Here is a 22,245-nt window from a genome sequence, read left to right on the forward strand (position 1 = left end):
CCCGGGTCACGTGCTCGGACGCCATATTGGCTCTGGAGGTGGCACCTGCAGCGGGGCGAGGGAGCACTAGATACGTGCCGCTTCTCGGGGCGTGGTTTCCACCCTGAGGGAAGGGGCTGCGGCGTGTGAGTGGAGGTGGAGGAGATGGCGACGGCGCGGGAAGACGGCGATGGCGGCCGAGAGCGTGGGCAGCGGGGCTGCGAGCACTATGACAGAGGATGTCTCCTGAAGGTGACGATTTCAACGGGCTCTTGCCCGACAGACCTACGTCGGGCAGGGCTGGGGGCGGGGTAGGCAGGCGGTTCGGTTGGGCTTAAGTTTGAGGCTAACTAAGCTGTTTGTCAGGATGCCTTCTCCACCAGGAACTGGGTTCCTCTAGCAGAGAGCGTTTTTGGCGAGGCGACCCGTAGTAGGTCCCACCTTTTCTCCCTGCTTTATTCTTCGCAAGGGAAGCTGTTCTTGTTTGGGAATAGCTTCGGCTTGCACAACGGCTTCTTTACCGATGGGTTTATCCGTCTTTTGCTGCTGGAAATAGACTGAGGCAGCCCCGGACCCCTGCTTGGGCTTTTCCCCAGGACCACCTTCATTCAGGTGTATGATGAAATAATGGAAGGAGGATAAGCAAGTGGAGAACCGGGATACAATTCAGCTCCTGTAGTAAATTAAATTTTGCAGCCTACCACCTTCGTTTTAGAGTTCATGCGTATGTCCAAACCCAAGAAAATAATGTAATGTGTGAAGTAGGAAGGCAATCATATAATTGCCATTAAATAGGAAATCTTGAATAGGAAAGTGCCTTGTACGCATGTGTTGTCACTTTCGCTCTTTGCTTTGAGGAAACTTCCTAGTCAAGCTAGAATTTTTGTAATTGGCGCCCGTCCAATCGAAGTTTCCCGACTTTTCTTGCAAAAAACAGGTGCGACGATTTTGCTTAGAAAAATTGAGCTTTGGATTCTGACCGCCTTGTCTCCAAATCTTAGTTCTGCCTCTTGATAACACTGTGATTTTGAGCATGGTCCTCTCTAAGTGTCTTGTATGTAAAATAGGGATGATAGAAGTTCCAGCTTCATAAAAAAGTACGAGGATTGTATACAAACGTGCATGTAGAGTGTTTAGCAGGACACATTCCTAGGATTTAGTGAGTAGGAAATGTAGACTACCGTCAACTCCACCACCATCATCATCCTCTTTTTTTTTTATCTCACTTCACCAGTCAGCCCTGTTGATCACTGACCAGATTCATTAGAAGCAGGTGGTAGTCTCAGGCTTGTAAGTATAACCTAAACTCTTTTCTGTAGGCTGTGGTTTGGTGAACATTGCTCTACTGCCCTGGATGAAACTCTTTCAAAGTTAGTCATTCATAGTGTTGTGTAATGATATTGAATGCTATCATTATGATTCCATTTCTACCGAGATGTTCTATTACTCTTTCAAACTTGAGGTCTAAAACGGAATTTAACATTTAATCCTCAAACCACACAACGAGGGTCATGGCACTGAGACAGTAGGCCCTAAATGTCAAACAATTTTTTGCCTTTCCCCTCCCTCTTTCTTAAATACTAGAGGCCAAGTGAAGAATTTCAAGGAGGAAGTGATCATTTAGGTCAAATGAGTAAGATAAGAACTGAGAATGGACCTTTGAATTTGACCAGGTGGAGATCACTGGTGATCTTGACAAGAGGAGTTCGAGGAGATTGCGATAAAGCCTGATTGGAATGCATTCAAGAGTATGGGAGGGGTGGACATGGAAATGCACTTATACATAATTCTTGGAATTTTGCTGTAAAGTAGAGCAAAAAAATGAGGCATGGTGCTGCTGGGAGATGGAATTCGTGAATTTTTTTTTCCCTTCTAAGATAGGAGGTATTGCAGCATGTTTGTAGATTCTTGGAAATTATCCAACTGAGAACATTCTATATTGCGGGTGGGAGCGGAAAACCGTAGGGGCACTGTCCTTGAGTAGCTAAAGGGATGAGATCCATTCATTTCACAAGTGGAGGAATGGACCTTAGATAGAAGCATGGATTGTAGATTCGTTGTAAAAGAAAGGAAAGCAGAGGATGAGGTATATTTGCAAGTAGGTTGTTACAGAGTTTGTAGGTAGATGTTCTCTTTTGATTACTTCTATTTTTATAGTAAAATAAGAAGGTCATCAGCAGAGTATAAAGGAGGAGGAAGAGGTATTAGAGTTTTAGAGAGAAGACATGAAGGGATCATCTAGACTTTAGGTCTTAGATTCTAGAACAGGGGTCCTCAAACTTTTAAAACGGGGGGCCAGTCCACTGTCCATCAGACTATTGGAGAGTGTACACTGTGATCCCAGGAGTCGGCTGCTAAGCAGGACAGGCAGTGGTAGCAAAAACACCCGGAGGGCCGGATAAATGTCCTCCGTGGGCGGCATGTCTTCTGCGGGCTGTAGTTTGAGGACGCCTGTTCTGGAAGCATGAGAGAATTGACTAGGGAAATGTGGTAGTAAGAGCCCACTTTTTATAAGTGGCAATTATTTAAAGGTGAGACCAGGCAGTAGGGCAGTACTTTTTATATAGCCATATTCAACTGTTCCTGATATAGGTTGAGTATGAGAGAGTTGGATTTAACCACAGTTGGGATTTTGATAGGTGAGTATGTAGAGGAAGAGTGGAGGGAATTAGGGTGGAGGGAATTATGCAAGAGAAGACTTGGAGTGAGTTGAAAAGAGAGGAGGTAGTGTTTAGACAATTTCATGCTTGAAATTGAGATATAAAGAAGGTGGAGTTCTTATTCTGGAGCAGTGGTTCTCAATGTGTGGTGAATGGACTCCTGGGCATCCCTGAGGCCCTTTTAGCGGGTCTGCAAGGTCAAAACTATTTTTTACCAATACTAAGATATTATTTGTCTTTTTCAGTGTGTTGACATTTGCACTGATGTTGGAAAAGCACTATTTAAAACTCCTAACACCTTCAAGATAGCCCTAAACTATACTTTATCTATAATTTTAAAAGTCAATTTTATTTAAATATGTAATTGAATTGATAAAGCAGTAAAATCATTTTTATCAAATCTCAACCCTTGAATATATACATGTCTTTTTAATATTCTGATGAAACAGTAAGTTTTCAACAAGCACTTCTGCAAACTAATTAGATGGTTGTCTTGAGGAAAAGCTCTTGTGTGATTGGATTGCAAAGTGAAACCTTTTTCATGGAACGCTTTTTTACTTGAAAGAATGATGGTTATTCAGACTTGAGCAGTTGACAGACATTTTCTCAAAAAGGAGGAAAGCAAGACACATTACAGTTGAAACAATTGACAATATTTGTTGCTAGTGATAAAATTCAAGCTTTCATGCAAAATTAAAATTTTGGAAAATTTTTATTAGCTTTTGTGAGCTTGGAAGCTTTTTCAAAGACTTTTTTGATGAGATTTTCTTCCTGTGATATCTAAAAACTTTTAACAAATGTGATTTTTCGATATTGTGTGTCAAATGTGTGAACATTTGAAAGATCAACATAACTTAGTGAGCTGATATTTTCCACATGACCAAATGCATGGGTAAAAGATCCTTTGGGAGTGCAAGATAGATCAATGGATTTTTATGTAACAGAGGGAGAAAAGTTCATTGATATGATTTCAGATTCCATGTTACAACCACCCTTGAAGAGTTGAGTTTTGGTGTAGTATCAGAGAATAACATCCATAATTCTCTGAAAAAGCTGTTAAAATACTCCTTTGTCTCTTGTACATATTTGTATGAGGCCAATTTCTTCATATACTTCAACCACAACCGTTTTTTTTTTTTCCACAACCGTTTAAATGTAGAAGCAGATATGAGAATCCAGCTATGTTGGAGGAAAATATAGTTATTTTTCATTAAAATATGTTTATGTTAACATGTAATAGGTTTGTTACTTTTATTTTAAAAATAAATAATATTTGAAAAACTTGTCATTTTAGTGCTTGCTTTGGCAGCATATATACCAAAATTGAAACAACAGAGAGATTAGCATGGCCCCTGGGCAAGGATGACATGCAAATTCATGAAGCATTTGATATTTTGTTCTCATCTTCTAATATTCATGATGGAGAAACTGAGACTCCAATAAATGAAGTGGCTTACCCAGTTGAAGGCTCTTCTTGGCATCAAGCCTCATCTCTAACTCCTCTTATAAAAACATCCTATTAGTTTTAATTTGTGATGTGGTATATGTCAATAGATAGAATCCACACAAACGTAAGCTCTTTGAGATCCTGAGTAATTTCCTGAGACCAGACTGTTTCAGAACCACGGGTCTGTGGTGTGACTGTGAGTATGTGGCTGAGGAAATGGGAGGACAAGGCCATTGGAAGTGAGAAGGTCAAGGCACTGAGAGTTCAGGTTATTGGAAGGCTTATCATTGTGGGTATACAAATCACTAAGATTTAGGATGAGAGTAGTGTTGGAGAGAAAGGAAGCCCCTTAAGTGTTAAAATCTTTAAAGAATGAACCATGTTGTGGTAAGTCATGGTATAGAAAGCCCCTCGCAAGTCAGTGGATCTGCAAGGTCACAGTGCCCTGGAAAGTATTGGGTTGCGTCCCTGGCCTGCAAATCTCTGATATACTAGTAAGGGTAAGGTAAAGTTGCTATAATGAAAAGGCTCAGCAGTTACGTGGTTTTAAGAAAATGGTGTTTATTTCTTCCCATTTAACATTTCTAAGGTGAGTGATCCAGATTGGTGATGAAACTTTGTTTATGTGGTCACTCCAGGGACAAGTTTTTTCTGTTTTAGGGCATATGGCCATCTGCATGATCCAATTCTGGTATAGCTGGGCAATCACGTGCCCAGGAAGGAGAGACTAGATTTTGGTGGATAAGTGGCAGTCTTTGCCATTCTTGAAAACAAGAACTATTTCTTAGATTTGTCACACCCTCTGCAATATTAGGTGTATAGTTGATCAATAAAGACTAGTGTAATAAAAGTATAATCTTTATAATATTGTTTAGGGATTGAAGTATGTAAATACATTTATCTGGAAATGTCCAAGTAGAGGTCGCCTGTCTGCTGTTTAGAATGAGATTACGGTGTTATGGGATTAGTTTTTCAGTTTAGGGATTTCCATCCTTCATAATTCTTTTGTATGAAGGTTGTGTTCAACTTCATACAGACATACATATGTTGAAGGGAAGAGTAACGTAAAATATGCCAAGAAACACTGAAATGTTATGTTTAGGACCAGTTTAGCAACTAATCCATTGGCTGTAATCATTGGGTTCCAGGAGGAGGAAGAAGAAATTTTTATTTTTGCATTGCAAACTTGTCATCTTATCATACCTTTTTCTCTCCTGGGTGTTAGGCGCCTTGCTGTGACAAGCTTTATACTTGCCGCTTGTGTCATGATAACAATGAAGATCATCAGCTAGATCGCTTTAAAGTAAAGGAAGTGCAGTGTATAAACTGTGAAAAAATTCAGCATGTAAGATTTTATGACATATTTCTATTTTCTTTCTTTTTAAAAGGTTTATTAAGGTAGTTTGAAAAAAATTTAATCAAAAGTATTGCGAATAAGACTTAACTCTTACAATGAGCAATATCTTCAATTTAGATGTTTTAAAACTTGTAAAAATAAAACTGCATGTACTTTTTTTTGTTTGTTGTTTTGTTTGTTTTGTTTTTTGAGACAGAGTCTCACTTTGTTGCCCAGGCTAGAGTGAGTGCCATGGTGTCAGCCTAGCTCACAGCAACCTCCAATTCCTGGGCTCGAGTGATCCTTCTGCCTCAGCCTCCCGAGTAGCTGGGACTACAGGCATGCGCCACCATGCCTGGCTCATTTTTTTCTATATATATTAGTTAGCCAATTAATTTCTTTCTATTTATAGTAGAGACGGGGTCTCATTCTTGCTCAGGCTGGTTTCAAACTCCTGACCTCGAGCAATCCACCTGCCTCGGCCTCCCAGAGTGCTAGGATTACACTAGTGCTAGGATTGCCACTGCGCCCAGTCAAAACTGCATATACTTTAACATAAATTCTAGATATTCAAACAGTAACTCAAAATGCTATGGTTAATTTATTCCAATTTTTAATTATGTGTCTCTTTTAGGCCCAACAGACTTGTGAAGAATGTAGCACATTGTTTGGAGAATATTATTGTAATATATGCCATCTGTTTGACAAAGATAAGAAGCAGTATCATTGTGAAAACTGTGGAATTTGTAGGTACTGTATATAAAATGTTGTATTCTAATTACTTCTAATGTATCTTGGCAATAATAGTTTTAAAAATCAACTTTATTGGGATATATATACATCTCATAAAATGCATTTATTTTAAGTGTCTCACTCAATGAGTTTTGATAAATATATGTGTATCTATGTTATTAATACTGTCAACACAGTCAAGATGTAGAACATGTCCATTCTAAAAAGTTTCTTCATACCTCTTTTTGCAATAATGGTTTAATTTGCCAATCAACTATTATGTGCATATTTAAAATTTTACCTTTGGGTTATAAAATGTATTTTATGTGAAGTGCTCTGTAGGCAACTAAGGTAGAAAATTAGGGTAGATTTTTCCTTTTTAAAAATAAGTATTTAAAAAATTATCAAGAAGTACTGGCAGATTTTATAAAAATTGAAAAGTATAGGAAAGTAGAAATAATAGAAATAAAATAACCTACAGTCTAGCCATCCATTGACAAACTACTGTTTACATGTTGGTGTTCTAGGGGCCAAAACGTTCTCCTTGGCCTTTTGAAAATTTTCTGAAAAATCAACTTGCAAAAGGCAGATTAATTGGAGAACAGGCATTCAAATTTATTTCATGTGTATACATGGGAGCCTTCAGAATGAAGACCCAACCCTCCAGTGGGATGTAGAAGTTTATATGCCATCTGAGGTCACAGAATGAATGGGTGCTTGGATCCTGGCAAAACAGGATGGGAGAGGGGAGAAAAGGAATTCTGTTGAGGGGCAATGATTGCCAGGGAGAATTCAATGGGCTTGAGTAACATCCAGTGATGTGGGGCAAAGTCTATTGGCCCTGCAGAGGAGGCAGTGGTTTGTGGTAAGTCTGTCCAGGTTTTTTTTGACAGAATTTAGTCTTCCTTTCTGCGATATGCTTTCAGTTAAGGAAAACTTAGGGAAGGGACCATAGGTAATTGTTTTCTTCTTTGTTAGGTCCAGACTTAAGACAAAAATGGAACTTTAGAGAACAACTTTATCCTATGCTTTGGGAGAGATGGTGCAGGGTTGTAGGAGGGGGGTCAGAGAGAATTCTGAAGTATTTGATATATACAAAAACATATATGTAATGTGTGTTACAAATTATAATACATGCATAAGCCACCCAATTTAAGAAATGAATGTTACCAGTACTGTTGAAGCTCAAGGTGTTCCATGTTCAATCCTTTCTTCTTATCTCCACTGGAGATAATAACTGTCTTGAATATTTTAAATTACTTTCTGGCTTTGCCTTTATTTGACTGTCACGTAGATAATCATTGTTAGCCAAGGTGTGAGGAACTTGTTATGCACTCTTGGTGGGATTGTAAATTGGTACTTTCTTTTTGGAAGTCAGTTTGGCAGTATCAGAATTAATGTTGCAGTACCCTCTGACTGAGTATTTCACTTTTAGGAATCTTGTAAGAAATAATCAGCATGTTGGCTAAATGATGTCTGGACAAGGATATTTATTGTATCGTAGCAACTAAAGGTTGTAAATTATATCAATGAGAGAATATTTAAAATATGATATATCCATACCATGTAATATACCGTGTAGCTATTAAGAATGAAGTGGTTCTGTATAGGACAGAATAATCTTCAGGATATATTGTTACGTGAAAAAAAAAGTTGTAGAACAGCATATGCAGAATGAATTCATTTATGTAAGAAATAAAACCCAAAGTATATGTGTGTGTGTGTGTCTGTGTGTGTAATATTTTATAGAAAAAAAGCCTTAGAGGGGTTGATACCATTCTGTTCATAGTGCTTATATCTGGAGAGGGATGTTGGGGAGATGGTGGTTTACCTCATATTCTTCAGTGTGGCATGTATTTTTTATTTTAACCATGAGTTTAAACTTTATAATGAGCAAATTATCACTGTAGTAAAAAAGAATCCAATTTTTGGCTTTTATATGTTTTGTTAGGATTGGTCCAAAGGAAGATTTTTTCCACTGTTTGAAATGTAACTTATGCCTAGCTATGAATCTTCAAGGAAGACACAAGGTATGTAATTCAGTTTGCATAATTTTTAAAATATTACAATGTTTTTGAAAACTGGCTTAAATTCTAACATTTTGGAAGAATGCTAATTTTTAGATATTACCAAGTACAACTATATTGCTTTTTTTAGTCACATACTCTACCACTGAGCTATATACTCCCATCTATTACTTTTTTGAAAAGCATTATTAAGAAGTAGATATTCCAAAATGTATGCCTCAGAACATCTGACCTATATAATTCCTTTTGTTCTCTATATTGTGGAAATGCTTATATCAGTTATTAGCATAATGTTGACAACTTCTAGGTTGGTTTATGGATTCATATCACTGGTACTGCTTTTAAGAATATCTGTAAAACAGAAACACTGAGCAGGGTAACCTTATTAGCACTGCATTCTAAGAAAATTCAGAAAATATGTTTATATTTCCTTTCATGATTAAGACAAATTATTTTTAATCCAAATGTAGGAATTATATCACAATCCCAGGCCCTTTTTTCATTATTTTTGAAAAAAATTTAATAAAGTATTACATTTATAATACTGATTCTACTATGAGAATTTAGGGAATGGGGATTGGCGTAGAGTGAAGTGTAATGATATTTGTGCAAGTACAGGAAATTCCAGATAAAGGGGAACAGTGTAGGTAGAAACATTGTGTGTGACTGTTAAGAGAGAGACCAAGACAGACATTGATTGGAAAGAGTGTTTGAAATCATTGGCTTAGTAGGATAGTGGATTCAATAGAAAATAAGGATAAGTGACTAAAGAAATATAGTATTAAATAGTACCTTGCCTAAATAGTGGTAAGGAAAATGAGATGAATAATGAGCATATAGGATCTTGTAACAGGGTATTCTGGAAAAAGAATGTGGCTTCGTAAGGTGACTCTCAAGATTTTCAGCCCTGGCTTGCATTACTTGATTAGTAATTTGTGAATTTGTTGGAGATAAAAGATTGAGTCTGGTTTTTAAACTTGAATTTGGGGTGATGACAAGACATGCTAGTAGAAACAGCCAGGAGTCAATAGCCTCTTAAAGATGACATTTCTGTGGTACTTTCTGGTTTCCAAAAAATGCATAGTATGTGTGCCTTTGCCCACACACACACCAGTTCATTATGTCCTTACCTCAGCATTTGCAGTTCATCAGCTTGAAGATACCGTGATTATCAGATGGGTTATGATTGCAGAGATGTTAAAATGTGTGTGTGTGTGTGTGTGTGTGTGTGTGTGTGTGTGTGTGTGAAGAGCCCTTTAGAATCAAATGAAATGTGTATTTTATTTTTTATAAATAAGGAAAACAAGACTAAAGAAATGGTGGCTTGCCCAGAATCTTAAGGGTTAATGAATGGCGGAGCTGAGATTACAATCCAGATTTTTAAATTTATTATTTTGAGGGTTTTCTTCCCCCACTATATCCTGTTATCCTTAAACTGTATGTGTATTTTTTCTTGTGATATTTTTGTTGTTTCTCAGTTACCTTTCATTGTCTGTATTGGTAAATGGTCCTGCCATCTACTGAGTGCTTCCATTAAAAACCCAGGTGTCAGCCCATGGCGTGATGTTTTCCCTCGCCACCCCACATCTAATCAGACACTATATCTTGTGAAATTAAGAACTCAAGCTCTGTAGTCAGCTTGCTGGAGCTCAAATTTAGTTCTGCCTCTTACTGTGTGTGACTTTCGAAATTATTTAGCTTCTCTAGACCTCAAATACTTAAAATGGGGCAATAATCATAACCTATTTCATCTATGATTGTGAGAAGTGATCTTAATCAGGTACTGTACATGGCATGTAAATCTCAATATTATAAGCTATTCTTATCAATATTATTATTAATTAACTTAGTCTAATTTAGGAAAGTGGCTTTGGAGTAAAACATTTTAGAAAGGTTCAGAACCTTATTATCTTTGAATCGTGGGTAAATGTCTTGACTCCCTAAGTCACTTTTTTTTTATTTCAGCATATTATGGGGGTACAAATGTTTAGGTTACATATATTGCTCTTGCCCCACCCAAGTCAAAGCTTCAAACGTGTCCATCCCCCAGAGGGTGCACAATACACTCATTGGGGGTGTATATACCCATCCCCTCCACCCCCCTCCCATCTGCCCAACACCCAATGAATGTTATTCCTATATGTCCACTTAAGTGTTGATCAGTTAAAACCAATTTGATGATGAGTACATGTGGTGCTTGTTTTTTCATTCTTGGGACGCTTCACTTAGAATGGGTTCCAGCTCTATGCAGGATAATGTAAGAGGTGCTGTTTTTACAGCAAATGTTACAGCGGGTGGTTCTGAGGACAAACCTAGCGGCACACGGAGAGTCAGAGAATCAAGGTTACTTGCTGGCGGGCTCAGAGGGGTTTCGCCACCAAATTTTGAGCCCACCTACCCAATTTTTCCCACTTTTATTAAGCTGGGGTAGTCCGAGGGGTAGAGTCTCAGGTGGCCAATGTGCCAGGTAATAGGTTTAATATTATGTTTATGCGCCAGGTAATAGGTTAGTATTATGTTGATGAAGGTCTTCCGTGAGGGATGGGGGGTCTCAGGTGGCTGTTGCGCCAGGTAATAAGTGAGGGTTTTCCTTGTCACTATATCACCATTGTTTTTGTGGCTGAGTAGAACTCCCTGGTATACATATACCACATTTTATTTATTCATTCATGTATTAATGGGCACTTTGCAATTGTGAATTGTGCTGCTATAAACATTCAAGTGTAGATGTCTTTTTTATAGAATGTCTTTTGGTTTTTTGGGTAGATGCCCAGTAATGGGATTGCTGGATCAAATGGTAGTTCTACGTATATCACTTTGAGGTATCTCCATATTGCTTTCCACAGAAGTTGTACTAGTTTGCTGTCCCACCAGCAGTGTATGAGTGTTCCTATCTGTGTCCACGCTAGCATTTATTGTTTTGGGACTTTTTGATAAAGGCCATTCTCACTGGAGATAAGTGATATCTTATTGTGGTTTTGCTTTGCATTTGCCTTATGATTAGAGATGTTGAGCATTTTTTCATGTGTTTGTTGGCCATTAGTCTATCTTCTTTTGAAAAGTTTCTGTTCATGTCCTTTGCCCACTTTTTGATAGGGTTGTTTGATTTTTTCCTTGCTGATTTTCCTGAGTTCTATATAGATTCTAGTTATCAGCCTTTTATTGGATGTGTAACATTCGAATATTTTCCCCCATTCCGTAGGTTGTCTGTTTGCTTTTGTGATAGTTTCCTTTGCCGTGCAGAAGCTTTTTAATTTCATCAGGTCTCACTTATTTATTTTTGTTGTTGCTGTGATTGCCTCTGGGGTCTTCTTCATAAATTCTTTGCCTAGGCCAATGTCTCTAAGAGTTTTTCCAACATTTTCTTCTAGAATTCTTATAGTTTCATGCCTTAGGTTTAAGTCTTTTATCCACCGTGAGTTAATTTTTATGAGAGGTGAAAGGTGCAGATCCTGTTTCAGTCTTCTACATGAGGCTATCCAGTTTTCCCAGCACCATTTATTGAATAAAGATTCTTTTCCGCAGTATGTTTTTGTCTGCTTTGTTAAAGATTAGATGGTTATATGAGGATGGTTTTATATCTGGGCTCTCAGTTCTGTTCCATAGGTCTATGTCTCTGTTCTTGTACCAATACCATGCTATTTTAGTTACTATAGCATTGTAGTATAGCTTCAAGTCTGGTAAATTCATGCCTCCCAATTTGTTCTTTTTGCTTAAGATTGCTTTTGCTATATGGCGTCTTCTCTGATTCCATACGAAGTGTAGAATTATTTTTTTTAGATCTGTGAAAAATGATGCTGGTATTTTAATAGGAATTGCAGTAAATCTGGTAGCTCCCTTTGAGTAGTATCGACATTTAAACAATGTTGATTCTGCCAGCCCACGAGCATGGTATGGTTTTTCACCTATTTATGTCCTCTGCTATTTCCTTCCTCAATGTTTCGCAGTTCCCCCTGTACAGGTCTTTTACCTCTTTAGTTAACTATATCCCTAGGTACTTTATTTTCTTTGTGGCTATTGTGAAGGGCATTGAGTCTTTGATTCAGTTCTCAGACTGTTGTTGGTGTATAGGAATGCTACTGATTTCTATATATTGATTTTGTAACCTGAGATTATGCTGAATTTGTTTATCAATTCTGATAGTCTAATGACAGAATCTTTGGGGTTTTCTAGATATAAGATCATATCGTCAGCAAAAAGAGATACTTTGACCTCTTCTGCCCCCATTTGGATGCCCTTGATTTGCTTCTCTTATCTGATTGCTCTGGCTAGGACTTCCAGCACTATGTGGAATAGAAGAGGTGATAGAGGGCAACCTTGTCTGGTTCCAGATCTAAGTGGGAATGCTTTCAATTTTTCCTCATTCAGTATGATGTTGGCTGTGGGTTTGTCAATATGGCTTGTATCATTTTTAGGTAAGTCCCGTCCCGTCTATTCCTATTTTGTTAAGCGTTCTTATCATAAAAATGTGCTGAATTTTGTTGGATGCTTTTTCTGCATCTGTTGAGAGGATCATATGGTCTTTGTTTTTGTTTCTATTAATGTGAATTACATTCATAGATTTGCATATGTTGAACCATCCCTGCATCTCAGGGATGAAGCCCACTTGGTCGTGATGGATTATTTTTTTGATAAACACCTGAATTTGGTTTGCTAGGATTTTGGTGAGAATTTTTGCATCTATATTCATAAGGGATATTGGTCTGTAGTTTTGTTATTTTTGTTGTTGCGTCCCTTCCTGGTTTTAGTATCAGAGTGATGTTGGCTTCATAAAATGTGTTGGGGAGAATTCCTTCCTTCTTGATGTTGTGGAATAATTTCTGCAGGAGAGGCACCAGTTCTTTGTAGGTCTGGTAAAATTCAGGTGTGAAACCGTCTGGTCCTGGACTTTTCTTTTTAGAAAGCTTTTTTATTGTTGTTTCAATTTTGGTACTTGACATTGGTCTGTTCAGGAATTCTATTTCTTCCTGATTGAGGCTAGGGAGGCTTTGTGTTTCTAAGAATTTGTCCATTTCTTCTACATTTTCCAGTTTATGTACTTAGAGGTTTTTATAGTATTCATAGATGATATTTTATATTTCTGTGGCATCAGTTATAATTTCTCCTTTTTCATTCCTGATGGAGCTTATTACAGTTCTTTCTTTTCTGCTTCTCATTAATCTAGCCAGAGGCATGTCAATTTTATTTTTTCAAAGAACCAACTTTTTGTTTTATTAATCTTCCACATGGTTTTTTGTTATCAATTTCATTTAATTCTACTCTGATCTTTGTTATTTCTTTTCTTCTGTTGGGTTTGGAGTTGGTTTGCTTATCTTTTTCCAGTTCTTTGAGATGCTTCATTAGATTGTGATCTTCTGTGTTTTGGATATAGGCATTTATATATATGTATATAAATTCATATATATAAATTTTCCTCTTAGGACTGTGTTAGCTGTGTCCCACAGATTTTGATAACTTTTGTCTCCTTTGTCATTTAGTTAAAAGAATCTTTTGATTTCCATCTTGATTTCCTCCTTAATGAAATGTCGTTCAGCAGAAGGTTGTTTAGTTTCTATAACTTTGTGTAGAGATGAAAGTTTCTTTTGGAGTTGATTTCTAATTTTATTCCACTGTGGTCCAAGAAGATGCATGGTATTTTTATTTTTTTAAATTTTTTGAGTAATGCTCTGTGGCCTAGGATTTAGTCAGTCTTAGAGAATGTCCCATGAGCTGATGAAAAAAACTTATATTCAGTGGTTTTTGGATAGAATGTTCTGTAAATGTCAGTCAGGCCCATTTGTTCTAGAGTTCTATTTAAGTCTATTGTTTCTTTGTTAATTTTCTGTTTGTAGGATCTGTCCTGTGCTGTCTGTCAGAGGGATGTTGAAGTCTTCGGCTAATATGGTGTTGCTGTTTATCATTTTGTTGAGATCAAGTAGGATTTGCTTTATAAGTCTGGGTGCACCTGAGTTGGGTACATAAATATTTAGAATTATTATGTCTTCTTGTTGAACTATACCCTTCACCATTATATAGTGACCCTCCTTATCTTTCATTACTTTTGTTGGTTTGAAGACTAAGTTATCTGAAATCAGAACTGCCACACCAGCTTTTTTTGGCTTCCGTTTGCTTGAAATATTGTTTTCCATCCCTTCACCTTGAATCTGAATTCATCCTTGTGTGTTAGATGTGTTTCCTGAAGGCAGAAGATACTTGGCTTGTGTATATTTATGCATTTGGCCAGCCTATATCTCTTTACTGAACAGTTCAAGCCATTCACATTTATTTAGAGAATTGATAAGTGGGGCAGATTTCTGTTCATCCTGTTGAGTTGAACTTTGTTGCTTTCTTTTCTCTCTTGAGTCATTGTGGTCTCTGATGAGTCAGTAGATGCAGCAAAAGGGTGTGCAGAATGACCTCCCTGTCAGTAGGTGGCGCTTGCTGAGAGGAGCAGGCTACAGTGTTGTTTTGGGGCCTGTAACCAGCTTTTGTTCCTCTGGAGAGGAACAGTCTTGTTCTTCACTTGGTGGGTGGTGCCCAGGTATGTCCTTAAAGGTCTCGTCTCTGCTTCTGGGCAAAGCTGTCAGGGAGGGGCTGAAACGGCCGCTGTCATCTGGAAAGTCTGTGTTTGGGGGTGGAGCTGTCTGAGATATAAACTCTGGAGTAGACCTCACTCCTTTCCACCCTCTTCAATTCCTCGGTTTCTCCCTGGCCTCTGCCAGCAGATAGGACCTCACACCAGCGGATATCCCTGGGCTGGGAGGTGCCCAGGATCGCAGCCTGGGCTGGGCACACAGCCCTCCCGTGGGAGGATGGTTGCCCCTCAAGCATGCTGATCTTCCCTTGAAGGCCCACACACCTCAGTAGGCTCCTTCACAAATATCCCTTCTGTGCTCAGGGACAATGCGATTGAGACCTAGGTGTACAGGATCCAGTCTGTAGGCCTGTTCCCTGGGCCCTGGAGATCAATTCCTGACCCTGTCAGGGAGAGGAGTGCTGGTCTCAAGTCACCCACAGGTGCCCAAGCTGGATGAGTCTCTCTCCGCCTCAGGATTTGCCTGTTCTCCTGGAGTCACCAGGGTAGCGGTGCCTGGGAGGGCTGGTGGGCAGGGAGCTCACAGTCTGAGTACCCCTCAGTCCGGTGTAGGGCCCCAAAAGGAAAGGTCCCGTTCCCTGCATATGCCTCCAGGTGGTGGCTAAATGGTCTCAGCAGCCACGGATAGGGAAGGGGAGAATGAAGCAATATGGCGCCTGCTGATTTGCTCGGGTCTGCGGGCAGGGAGGTGCCCGAGGGAACGGGAGCCGGGTGCTCTGTTTGCAAGAGGCTGAATGCTCACTTGTGGCAACCATCTCGGCTGGTGTTAGCAGGTCTCTCCTGCAGCTCAGGAGCCCACCAGCAGTCCGAGATGCGAGGGAGGGGAAATTTAACTGCTCCATCTACCCTTGTCGCTGGTTTCCAGGCCTCTTGGGGGCCTTTCTCTTTCCAGTTCTCCTCCGCACATTCTTCCTGTGGCATCTCCTGCAGTTTCAGGCACCCTTCCTTCTAACCTTTGTCTGATCTGTTTGTCTGCCTGTTTGTTTTTTTCACTTTCTTCTAAAATCTGTCTTTCTTGCAGAGATACTCTGTCTGGCGGTTTTTCTCGTCTGCCACCTTGTCCCCGATCCCAAGACCCCCTAGGTCACTTTTCTTACCTGTAAAATGAAGGTAATCTGAATAATTAAAGTTTTTTGAGCATTTTCATTGTTTCAGGTAATGTGCCAAGCCTGAAATAGTTGTGATAGTTAAAAAACTGATAAACTCTTTTCTGATGTATCGGAAGCATGTATTAATATTAACTATTATTTTTAGTCAATTGGTTGTATTGTTTTTATTAACACTGTTACAGCTGACGTTTTCACCTAGTTAAACTTTTGTTAATGTGAGTTTCTCTTTTAACCAGTGTATTGAAAATGTTTCCCGGCAGAATTGCCCAATATGTTTGGAGGTAAGCTTAAAATATTTTTTACTTTGGAAATCTCTGTCTAATCTAAAATACTTGGATATTTTATTGTCTTCACGTAAACACTAATATTTATTTTCTTTACAGGACATCCACACATCTCGTGTTGTTGCTCATGTCTTGCCATGCGGACACCTTTTACATCGGTAAAGTAACTTTTTTTCCCCTCAAAGATGTTTAAAAATAGTGGAGATAGTTTTTGTTGTACTAAAATAATGTTATATTTTCTTCCAGAACTTGTTATGAAGAAATGTTGAAAAAGTGAGTATTCAATGGTATTTTAAAAAATTATAATTGGAAGATGTCTGTTTTTTGTGTGTGTAGGGATGGGGAGGTGAGCAAGTATTGCTACTTACACTGTATTGGGCATGGCAGATACTTATACTGAAATGGGTAGGGTAGATGGAGTGTTAAATTTGGTAAAGCATCTTAGATACAGAACTACACATTTATCCCTATGTTCCTCTTAAGCTTTATCTCCTTCTACAATTATGTATCTCTTGTTTTCTGACCATCCTTACCAGGGAGGACAGTCTTTGCCAGAGGCAGTTAACAGTGTTATAAAAATGCCCAGTGATGTTGCTCAAACTTTTGTTGGGTTGTCATATCAGCCTAATATAATGAACTGCAAAGAAAGTTGGTAAAAAGATTGTCCGAAGTATAAACTTTACTGTGGGGAAGGTTGTTAAAAATGAGATGAGAATAGTTAGGAAAGAGGAGATTGTGTAAATGTACTTTGGCTCTGCAAATTGTTGAGCAGAAATTATGATTTAATATGAAAGCCATATAGAGGGGAACTTTTTCAAATATTTAGAAAGGAAATAATATGATCTGAATAATTTTTTTTTTTTTTTGTGAGACAGAGTCTCACTCTGTTGCCCGGGCTAGAGTGCCATGGCGCCAGCTTAGTTCACAGTAGCCTCAAACTCCTGGGCTCAAGTGATCCTTCTGCCTCAGCTTCCCGAGTAGCTGGGACTATAGGCATGTGTCACCATGCCTGGCTAATTTTTTCTATATATTTTTAGTTGGCCAATTAGTTTCTTTCTATTTTTAGTAGAGACAGGGTCTCACTCTTGCTCAGGCTGGTTTCGAAATCCTGACCTGATCTGAATAATTTTAAGGAATACAGTCTCTTCTTCACATGAATATATTAAGAAATTAAGGTTGTTTAGATAAGGAGTAGCTTAATTGGTTTTTAAAAATATGTGAAGTATGTTCTACAAAGAATATGAACTAATGTCTCTCCAGTTTGGAGAACTGAGGAAGAAGGCTTAGGTTTAAAAAATACCATAAGATACAGAATTCATTTTAAAACTTTTACAGCGCGAAGGTTCCCAGGTTCCTAAGAGATTGTCTTGAATGAAAGTATAATGCTCTGTCTTGGATGGTTTATGTGCCATCTTCTTGTATACCTGAGTTGATTTATTCTCCATTTAATGTTTGGAAAATAACCTTTCTGTCTCTCATAGAGGCTACAGATGTCCGTTATGTATGCACTCTGCTTTAGACATGACCAGGTATTGGCAACAGCTGGACGATGAGGTAGCACAGACTCCGATGCCGTCAGAGTATCAGAACATGACTGTGGATGTGAGTGGAATCAATGCATAAAACTTTTCAGGTTCCTTATTGACATTCTTATTTATTTTTGCTTTTTCAAATTTGCCTAAAAAAATCTTCTTTGACACAGATGCCAATGTAATGATTAATGGGAAGGACAAAATGACGTTTAAATTTTAGTTGAGTTCAGACTAGGAGAAAACGGCCGTAAGGATGCCTTCATGCACTTCTGCCCAACACTAGATGGCAGGCAAAGGCTGCATTCTGAATTACTTACTCATTACTAGTGAGAATCAGTCAGTAATGTAACTGACTAGGAGGTGGATCACTAGTCTGATGTTTTAATTATGTTTTATTTTTAATTATTTTACATTTTGTTTCAAGAGGACATGTTTGCTGGTTTTTGAAGATGACTTTTTGGTTTTTAATGTTTATTACCCTTTTTATTCTATCGTAGACTTTATTTGGTCTTAATTAGCCTACAGCCTAAGGTATATGCCTTTTTTCTTATAGGGAATGATTCCTTTCTTTCCCCTAATTGAGATATGTTATTATCTCTTCTCAGCACAGTATTGAGTTATAGATCAGAATGGGAAAGCTAGCTTTCTGGTGCTTTAGTAATTTTTGGACATACTATAAATTTTCTGAACATCTTCAAATACTTCTACATACACATATAAAAACTACATAACAAAGCCAAATAAAATTATTTTTCATTTTATTCACTGGAGTGTTTCATAATTCATGTGGATAACTGTTAGTAAGGGCAATGAAAGGTAACTTTTGTAATATTTGATAATCATGTGTTGTTTTACTAGAAGCTGAATTGTGCTATGTTCCATGTAGATAATTATTTGACAAAATAGCTTTATTCAGATATAATTCACATGCAACTCATTCATTTAAAAGTATATAATTCAGCTCTTTTTAGTACATTCATGTAGTTATGCAAACATCACCATAATATTAGAATATGTTCTTACCCATTTAGCAGTCCCTTCTCCTCCCCTCCCCAGCTTAGGCAATCACTAATCTTTCTGCATTTAGATTATATATTTTTTTTTTTTTTGGTTTTTTTTTTTGAGACAGAGTCTCGCTTTGTTGTCCAGGCTAGAGTGAGTGCCGTGGTGTCAGCCTGGCTCACAGCAACCTCAAACTCCTGGGCTCGAGTGATCCTTCTGCCTCAGCCTCCCGGGTAGCTGGGACTACAGGCATGCGCCACCATGCCCGGCTAATTTTTTTCTATATATATCAGTTGGCCAATTAATTTCTTTCTATTTATAGTAGAGACGGGGTCTCGCTCTTGCTCAGGCTGATTTCGAACTCCTGACCTTGAGCAATCCGCCCGCCTCGGCCTCCCAGAGTGCTAGGATTACAGGCGTGAGCCACAGCGCCCGGCCTTAGATTATATTTTTAAAGGAATAATTTTCCAAATAATAATTTAGAGCAAATTTGGAAATTTTCTCCTTATTATGCTGTGACTATTCTAAAGCTAATGCTTTTCTGAAATGAAAATATGTTAACCTGGAAATAAATCAATACATTACTTTACATTAATAATGTATAATCAATACATTATTATATGTATTGATTTATTTTCAGGTTAATACCTTTTCATTTTTCAGGATCTCACTTAGCACTAGAAGAGATTAATTCTTAACTGGCATCTTACTGTCATTTTAGGGATGAGTCAAGAGCTTCTCTTTCTCTTTACTCAATTTAAGGAACTGTTCCTTATGGACTTTCTTTCATTCCTCAGGCATAGGAGACAGGGAACTTAGTATATATTAAAACTAAAAGATAAGTAAAAATGTTATTTGTGTAAAAATTTGAGTTTTATTGAGTAAGTTAAATTTTTAAGTGTTAATGACAAATAATGAAATCATGTATGTTATTTTGAATTTTAAGTATTAGATGTTGATCTGATTATGGCTAGGTTAATTTTCTTGTTTGTACTATTTGTACTCTTTGAGAACTATTAATACCTTAAAATAAGCCTTTTTTACTCAAATCTGCATTTTCATTTTCTAAATTCAAAACCAACATTAATAGCCTCTTTAGAGTTTTCAGTGAGAAAATAAAAAAATATTCCTACTTCTGGAAATGTTTAGACATACGTATTTTCACATCTATCGTATAATTTTGAAGGGATTGTTAGGAGCAGATAATGCTCCTTGTATTTATAAGGTTTAAAATACTTAATTTGAATTTATCTCTTCATTTTTCAGATTCACTGCAATGACTGTAACGGACGGTCCACAGTTCAGTTCCATATATTAGGCATGAAGTGTCAGCTTTGTGACTCCTACAATACTGCTCAAGCTGGAGGACGTAGAATTTCAGTGGATCAGCAATGACCAACCTATATTGCACTGGATAAAACAGCGTTTTCTGATTTAGAGAAAGGCTTTCCTTAGTGTCGTGTTGTTATGATGTGTTATAATCTATGCATGTGAGTGGATGTGTTCTGTGCTTGTGTCACGGCATAGAATCTTATCACAAGTACTGAGGGATTCGGGGTCTCTTACAGAATGATCCTAGCTCTATATCGAACGAGAGCCACTGCACTTGTGTTTTGACTGAACATTCCTTTATGGTCAGTTGATTGGAAGCCAGTGATGTTTGCCACTGATACTCACATCCATAGAAGTCTGTTACATTTTCATGGAACTTTGCTTTAAGTGACACTGCACGAAGAGTTCATTTTTAGTTCTTGATAAAACTGCACTTAATTCTCAGTAGTAAATTAAGTATTAACTTTGTAAAGGCTGTGCTATGATGAGAATAAATTCTACCTTATTGTTAAAGTCTAATTACGTATACTTTAGAGTTTTCTAAGACAGTCCTTTGGATCCTCTAAATGTGAATTTTGATGAAATAACTGCTAATAAAATTGTATTGCAACAGGGTTTTATAGAAAGTTTTTTCTAAGGTCGTCTACTTTTGGCTCAATTAGGGCAATGTAGTCAATTTTATAATGTAAAAGAAATTTCTTTTGAGATATTCTTCCATATGAGTGGCTGGGGAAAATGTTATGTAAAATAATAGGACGCTTCCAAAGCCTTAAGAAAAAGTTCAATGTTGAAAATAATTTCGTTTAGGATGCCCAAAATTATTTCTTCAAAGAATAATTCATTCTTTCAGTAAGTATTTATTAAGCAACTACTGTATGCCAGATATGTTTCTAGATGCTGTAGACTAGAGACAACAGTAAACAATAAAGACAAATGTCCCTGCCCTCGTGGAGGTACCTTCTAGTCTTCCTCATATTTAATCAGCATACTCCTTGTTTTTCTTTATGCAAGCAGTTGTAAATGAATGACTTATTTCTTCCCTAAATGCTTGAAAGTAGTGGATGGATGAGTGAGAGGGGCATGGGATATTCCTGGCAAGATTTCTGATTTCCTAATACTCATATAATGGAATTAAACATACCTCTTGATTCAGGAACAGAGCTAACAAACATGTTTTATGATCCAGCCAACTTTTACAGTAGTATCTCAGTATTCAGCTTACCATTAGATTGCTTACCATTAGATTAGGAAGTAAAATGTATACATGTCAATTGATGAGCGCCAGTTTGAGCTAGTTGAATCTCCTGTGAATAAGGAAGATAGTCTTACTTAGGAATCCTAACAGCTCTGATGCATTTATTTCCTCTTTTGTTGAAATTTCTTTACCTGAGTAATGGCACAGCAGTATTGACAGTCTGGGGCTCAGATGTTTATTCTATTCTACCTTCCACTGTCTTCTGTGTTCCTCTTCTTATACTCTGTTTCTTTGGCCTGGGCAGAGCAGCAGTGCTGATCTTGATTTGGGGAAGGGGCAGGATATATTGCAGGTATTACCAGTCTGTATACAGATAATGAAAGACTAGTTTTCCAGATGTGATACTTTTTATTTCTGTTGTGTCCTGCTATACTAATTTAAATCATGTTATTACTTTTAATCATAGAATCATTGAGTCTTCAAAGAATAGTGAGTCTATGATAATAATGAGGCCAGGTCATACATTTGCATTAATAATTACAATAATTCTGCAGGGTAGATGTTTACTTCATATTGTAGATGAGAAAGCTGAGGTTTAGAGGTTAAAATGACATGCTTTGAGTAAATAACACATACTGAATGTTGGAGTTGGGAATCAGGTCCAAGTCTATTACTCCAAACCCACTTCACCACATTGCCTTTGACCCAAACTTCCATTTTGCTAAAATACCCCCATAGCTAGTCATCTATCATTGAAGAGCTCATGATTTGATAGATTGATCTTACATTTCTAACATTTGTTAGAAATATTGTATTTCAAAATCTGCTTGTAGCTGCACTTAATGATTCAAATTTATCTAAAATAATGCAGAATAAGTATACAATCACTTGTTTATGCTATTCAGTCATGTACTTGAAGCAATTTTCAAATGCCCTCAAGTTGATTAGGCTATAAACTTTTGTACCCAGGTTGCTTCAAGGATTTGTCTATAATAAATATGTCAATCCAATGCTTCAAATTCTTCAACAGTTTTCA

The 22,245-nt window shown here is 37.6% G+C and overlaps 1 protein-coding gene and 1 non-coding gene across 4 annotated transcripts; both read left to right on the forward strand.

Annotated features, from left to right (window-relative positions):
* Positions 1–13: 13 nt before the first annotated feature.
* RCHY1 (ring finger and CHY zinc finger domain containing 1) lies at positions 14–20,628 on the forward strand. Of its 3 annotated transcripts, XM_012744587.3 has the most exons (9): positions 15–231; positions 5,312–5,431; positions 6,057–6,172; positions 8,106–8,184; positions 16,101–16,145; positions 16,248–16,306; positions 16,395–16,421; positions 17,630–17,750; positions 19,949–20,628. In XM_012744587.3, exons 1-9 carry the CDS (start codon positions 145–147, stop codon positions 20,075–20,077), a joined length of 783 nt encoding a protein of 260 aa, XP_012600041.1. In that variant the 5' UTR covers positions 15–144; the 3' UTR covers positions 20,078–20,628. The 3 variants fall into 3 exon arrangements, with proteins under 3 accessions (XP_012600051.1, XP_012600041.1, XP_075853983.1); XM_012744597.3 differs by lacking the exon at positions 5,312–5,431 and having other exon boundaries at positions 14–231; XM_075997868.1 differs by lacking the exons at positions 15–231; positions 5,312–5,431 and having other exon boundaries at positions 6,083–6,168.
* Positions 3,933–4,036, forward strand: LOC142864757 (U6 spliceosomal RNA). Its single transcript, XR_012915104.1, has one exon. It is a non-coding gene; the product is annotated as a U6 spliceosomal RNA (small nuclear RNA).
* Positions 20,629–22,245: the final 1,617 nt, after the last annotated feature.

The sequence above is a fragment of the Microcebus murinus genome, chromosome 26 (assembly GCF_040939455.1).
Source record: "Microcebus murinus isolate Inina chromosome 26, M.murinus_Inina_mat1.0, whole genome shotgun sequence".
NCBI classification, from domain to species: Eukaryota; Metazoa; Chordata; class Mammalia; order Primates; family Cheirogaleidae; genus Microcebus; species Microcebus murinus.

Bases quoted from the DNA above. Each gene is read 5' to 3' on its own strand.
- RCHY1 (XM_012744587.3), top strand. From the start codon at position 145: ATGGCGACGGCGCGGGAAGACGGCGATGGCGGCCGAGAGCGTGGGCAG. The intron at 232-5,311 runs GTGACGATTTCA...CCTGGGTGTTAG, and splicing joins ACAGAGGATGTCTCCTGAAG to GCGCCTTGCTGTGACAAGCT. The intron at 8,185-16,100 runs GTATGTAATTCA...TCTTTTAACCAG, and splicing joins ATCTTCAAGGAAGACACAAG to TGTATTGAAAATGTTTCCCG.